The sequence below is a fragment of the Gavialis gangeticus genome, unplaced genomic scaffold (assembly GCF_001723915.1).
Source record: "Gavialis gangeticus isolate Ggan-Ray unplaced genomic scaffold, GavGan_comp1, whole genome shotgun sequence".
Taxonomy (NCBI): Eukaryota; Metazoa; Chordata; order Crocodylia; family Gavialidae; genus Gavialis; species Gavialis gangeticus.
Window position 1 is genome coordinate 7,641,202 of NW_017729016.1, and position 5,798 is coordinate 7,646,999.

Consider the following 5,798-nt stretch of genomic DNA (forward strand, 5'->3'; position numbering starts at 1 on the left):
AAGTTCTCCTTTTTGACTGGTGTGGGAGACTTCTTGAGGGGTGGGTCTAAATTATGCCTAAGAGACCCCTTAGGTCTGCGGACAAAGGGAGACTTTCCTTTTTGTCTCCGGACTTGGGGAAGTACCCCAAGGGCCTGTATTGGGTTGCATACCCATAGGACTATTAGGCCTGTGTTTTTCCTGAGGATACAGGGTCAAGACAATCCAGTCTCGGGGTGGTGGCGGCACGTTACCCCCAGACTAGCGAGTGTGCTCCGGGAGAGGGGTCGGTTGGACATAAGGCGCCCCTAGGGAGGCATTCGGAGCCTGGAAGGTGGTCGGGCGGAGGGAGGTGGGTGGCTCGACGCAGGAGCGCCCCCCTACTGGCCCGCCTCATGTGGTCGAAATAGCAGAGGGATATTAATACTCAGCTGTGTTCCTGAGGTGGGATCTCTGCACCCGCCACAGGTGGCCTATGGAAGAAGCAAAAATTCGGGTGTGCTGGGTTGGTAGGGACATTTCTTACTGAATAAACTTGACTTGAGGGAGATGTCTTGTGCCTGGGTCAGGGGTGAGCATCATCTTCCTACTATCAAAAATAAGCCTTCAGGATCCTGTGCCAACACCCAAGTGCTGTGCAGGGTGTGCTAGATCACAGCTGAGCTCTATGGCTGAGGGGACGACGGATGGGGCACGTGCGTGACTGTGACCAGCCTCAGGCCCTGCCTGTACAGAGGCTCTGAGAGTGAGCAGAAAGAAGGGCCGAGTCTGATCTGGGGCAAGCAGGGCCGGCAGAGCAGGCACTCCCCATGTGACTGTCGGGGCCAAGAGGAGAATCTAGCCAGGGCTTTGGAGGGTTGTGAATATGGGCAATATGAACATACTGTAACGAGTGGGTAAGGGCTGCTTCCAGGCAGACAGCCAATGTGGATGGGATGATCTCCTGACTGGGGTGGCTGGTTTTCAGTAGCAGAGAGATGGCTGAGTACACCATGGGCTCAGGACAGCAGTGTATTCCCTGAGCCTGCCTGAGACAGCACTGGTCTCTGAGCCTGCTGCACCACTGCCCTGCAATTCTGCACAGCCCTGGGCCATGGGGCTGGAAGCTTGCCCAGGGGATGGGACTCCAGGTGGGATGGGGTGAGGACCCTGTCTCTTGCCTGGCATGAGTGTGATGGCCAGAACCAAAGAAATTGATAATCAATAAATATGTGCTTCTTAGAGGCATTTGGAATTTTTGTCTAATATAAAGCCTGTATTTTTGTAACCCGCAAATGTAACTTGTAACTCTTTGTGGAACTGACTAGGCCTCAAAGACAAAGCTATAGCTGTAAGATTAGCTGACCTAATGGTTTTCAGCTCCAAGTTTAGCCTGGATAATGATAAAATCTGAATTCAACCACCTGGCCTACCCAGTACATTCCAGGAAAGCACATCTCAAAAAAGCACAGTCAGAGGAATCTAAAGGGGTTGAATAATATTAATTTCAAACCTGAAGATGCTACATTGTAATTTGCTTATTGGATAAACCCAAGTCTGGGTAGTAACCTTTTATAATAATTTTAACACCTTTTAATCCCATAGGGTAATAGCTATAGGGCAAGTTTATGAGTGGCTCTAAAGCCAACAGACTAGCATAAGACTAGGTATAAAAAGTGCATGTATCAGGTGACCAGCAGGAAGGAGGGAACAGAACAGTCACTGCTGTTCCACGCCCGGAACCCAGACTCCCCTTGTGAGTGAGGACCAGATCCTGATCAAGGAACCTTCCCTGGTAATCCCTCTGACAGCGTCTATCGGGAACATCTGACTTCACTGGAATCACCTGGTGCACACCTGGCATTGAGAGACTATCGATAACTTGCCAACCCATGTCTGTTTAATTGTTGTTTTAAACAGCCAATGGCTGATACCCTCACAGTGCCCAGCTGGCCTGCGACAGATTGATCTATCTATCTGTTGTTATTATTTACTATTAGCTCTTTAATACTGCATTATCTGCTTATCATATTTACCTTTCTGTTAACTGTTGCATGTGTGTAAGCTATAATAAATTTGCCATTACTTTACTCCCATCTCTGCCTCCTCGATCCTGAACCAAACAGCCCAGTGGCTAAATTGATATACTCACAGTGCCCCGTTGGCCTGTGACACATGAGGCGTGCTGGTCAGTACACTGGGTGGGCTTCTCTCCTCAAGATGCTGTAAGTGCCAGGGCCAGATGCAGGTTGACCCCGCAGCAGCAGACCCACAAAGCCAGGAGACTCTGTGGAGCTGGCGTGTGCTATCACAGACAGGGGCTTGTCCAACAGTGGTGTGTCCTGGGTGTACAAGAGCAAGGACTCTGCCCTCCACTTCATCATGTTCATCTCCTCCCTCTCCCAGGTGCAAACAATGTGGATGAATGTTGCTATGTGGGAAGGAAAAAGTCCAGCAGCTACAGACTGCCCGTGAAGTCCATTTGGGAGCAGGACCAGGATGAATATTAATGTATCGATAACATGAACCAAATGCTGCATTTCAGCTCTGGGCACCAGGTCTTCCTGCCAGGTCAGCACCAGCCTCTGCCCTCAATGCCCTCTGACAGGAACGGGGTCTCAGCAGCCCCCTTCCTCCCCTGCCAGCTGCATCCTTATCTTGCCAGTCAACCACAGGCCCACCCTCTCCACTTGTCTGCCCAGGGATGAAGGGCTATGGCAGGGGACACTGAGAAGATCGTTCTGCCAAAAGCCTGCCCTAGACGTCCCAGCCCAGCCCTGTAGGCTTCTGATACCCACCTCTCTTTCACTGAATTACAGCTTCACTTCACTTCCCCTCTCTGTCTGCATTGCCCCAGGCCAGAGGTCCACTTGGAGAGAGGGAGGGAGATTCAAGTTATGCTGTACTACAACATGCCGGGGAATTGCAGGTGTTTGTTATCAAGAAATGTGTGTTTAGGGTGCAATGGAAACAGAGAAGGGCAGTACGGAGTAAAAGAGCTGTTGGATCATGGCTGGGGGCTTTTACTGAGTGGAAGAAGTGGTGGCTGCTAGGCTGTAAATGTCAGCACCACCTGGCCCTGCTGTAAATTGTCACCAGTCACTGGCCTGTGACTGTACAGGAAGCAGCCAGTGCTGAGAGCAACAGAGCTGAGCAGAGCAGGGAGGTTTTTGCATGGGGCTGTAGCACTGTGCGAGGCCACTGGGTATTCTGCATGCAGTAATAATCTCCAGCATCATCAGCTTCTATGCGGCTGATGGTGAAAGTGAAGTCGGTGCCAGAGCCACTGCCACTGAACCGGTCGGGGATCCCGGAGGGACGGGTATTTGTGTTGTAGACAAAGATCTTAGGAGCTTGCCCTGGTTTCTGCTGGAAGAGGTCCATGTTGGTGCTAACACTGGAGCTGGTTTTGCACTTGATGGTGACTGTGTCTCCTGGAGACACCACCAGGGACTCTGGAGTCTGGGTTACAAGAATGTCACCACTGGAGTCTGCATGGGGGAAAATGCTCAGCATGAAAAGAAAATCAAACACAGAAATAAATCAGTGACCTGAAATTGAAAACTCTTTTTTTGAATCAACAATTTTCTTTGAGAAATTTTAGTTGTATTTATGCTACTGGCAATACTAAGTAGAATATTCTGCATTGGGTGAAGAAGTTAATTCATCTTGAAGACAAGAACTGCCATCTAGCTCTTAGAAACTACTGACAATTTGAGCTGCTCCCTCCCCTGCTGGTGTCCTTACCCTGCACACAGAGCACGAGGAGCCCAAGGAGCTGAGTCTGCCACAGCATCTTGATGCTTCTGCACTGACTGACACGGAGCTGAGAGACACCAAGCATTAAACCGGCCCCTTTATAGCTGCTCCCCAGAGCAAGGGACAATCACTGGGGTGGCCGTATGCAAAGCACCAGCTCTATGTCCATGAGCCCTCCCTGGGGCACTGCAGGGAAGGAGGTGGAGACAGCCCTGCTCTGGGGGGGCCCAAGCCTCTGCATGCAATGAGAGCAGACAACGGGGATTAGGGAAGTCTATAGCTGTTCTGCTCATTTATCCAGGTTCTTCCCTTCCCAGCACCAGTTTTGTACCATTTTATCCACTTCCTGAAGCACAGCCACTGCCCAGCTACACTGCAGTCAGTAAGAATCGGGTGCTGTTTGCCTTTGAAATCTCCCTCCCACCCACTGTCTCATCCTCCTCTCCTGCCCAATCTGCCAGTTCTCGCCTGCTCTTGGCTAACACGGTGTCTGCACAGCATCTCCACCCCGGGCAGCTTCCAGCTCCCTCAGCCTCACTGGCATTCACCTCCCACCTTCCTCCCTGTCTCTCCCTCAGTTTGGTCCCCATCATGATATATATCAGCATGTTGCAGCTCCTCCACTGGGAGTCCCCCACTGATCCTGTGTAGATCCGACATGTCGGTCCACCCCACGACCATCTCCTCCATGATCTCTTCAAAGCTTGAATGGCTTCAGCCACCCCCTACCTGGACTCCTAGACCAGAAGGGCAAGTGGGAAAAACCTCTCACCAGGAAGGATCAACCCTGTCTTCACAGTCCATGGCACATGTTGGCCTCGCCTCTTGAAATCCCATCTTCTGCTGGCTCTCCTGGCTCTTTGTCCTCATGTGTCTCCTCCTCCCTCTCAGGCATTTGCTTGCTTGCAGGTTTACTGTCTTCGCTTTCACTGTCTTTACTTTTGCTCAGGTCAGTGCTACCTGCCTTCATGGTCCCCAAGCCCTTGTTTCATCACTTTGCCAGCACTGAGTTTCCTATCTCTTGTGCCGGCTTCCACAGCTTTCACTTCCCTCCTGGCCTCCTGCCATCCTCTATGTCCTGTCCCACTGCTCCCTTCCCCCCACTTTCACTCCCTGTCTCCAGTGACTGCACAATGGCATGGGATGGGGGGGAGAAATGGTCCATGGTGACACCGACAAGGCAGAAGGATCTGGAAATTGGTTGGCTTTCTCATCAAGGAAGTGATTCTACTCACGGCCTAGTTGGATTCTGAGATAGATATTTCCTCTTCCAAAAGCAACCAGGGAAGCTGCAAAGCAGCAACCGCTGCAGTTCTGCATTTGCACATCTGCAGAGTAATGTGGTTTGGAAACAGAAGATCCTGGCTTTATACCTTGGAGCGGGCCAGTAGGGGGTGCTTCTGCATTGAGCCACCTACTTCCCTGCACCCGACCACCTTCCAGGCTCTGAGTGCCTCCCTGGGGGCACCTCGCATCTGGCTGACCCCCTTCCTGGAGCACACCCGCTAGCCTGGGGGTAACATAAGCAGTCACCACCCTGAGGGGGGATGCTTTTAAGCTCTGTGTCCTCCGGGAAACACAGGCCTAATAGTCCAATGGGTACTCGACCCAGTACAGGCACTTGGGGCACTTCCCCAAATCGGGGGCCAAAAAGGAAAGTCTTCCTTAGTCCACAGACCTAAGGGTACTCTTGGGCATAATTTACACCCACCCCTCCATAAGTCACAAAGGAGAACTTTATTGATTACAGGGGTAGGGTGAAAATAGTGTACAAGACAGAGCAATGTCATAGAAATCCCATCGAGCAAAAGGGTCTGGCTGAGGTAGCCTTTTGCTCATGCATCTGAGTTACTGTCAGCTCTACATCTAACCAGATCTAGAGTACCTTACTCACAAGCATCATCCTGAGGCTGTTGGAGATCCTCTCGGGAGGCAGGCCATTCCTCGCTCATGAGTTATGGGGGAAAGAACCAGTTTCAGATGGTAAAGCTCCTCTCTAAGTCTGAGTCCCCCACATGGCTGCTGCCCCCTCCTCTTGGGCAGTCTTAACTTATATAGCCCCTGTGACCTCATTCACCTGG

At 51.4% G+C, this 5,798-nt stretch overlaps 1 protein-coding gene and 1 gene segment (V, D, J or C); both read right to left on the reverse strand.

Annotated features, from left to right (window-relative positions):
- NSMCE1 (NSE1 homolog, SMC5-SMC6 complex component) overlaps positions 1-5,798 on the reverse strand; it is a 38,372-nt gene that overhangs the window by 9,281 nt on the left and 23,293 nt on the right. The gene's annotated exons all lie outside the window — the stretch shown is intronic.
- LOC109294440 lies at positions 3,057-3,887 on the reverse strand. The segment is given in 2 exon segments: positions 3,057-3,449; positions 3,706-3,887. Coding segments are annotated over 2 exon segments (489 nt in total).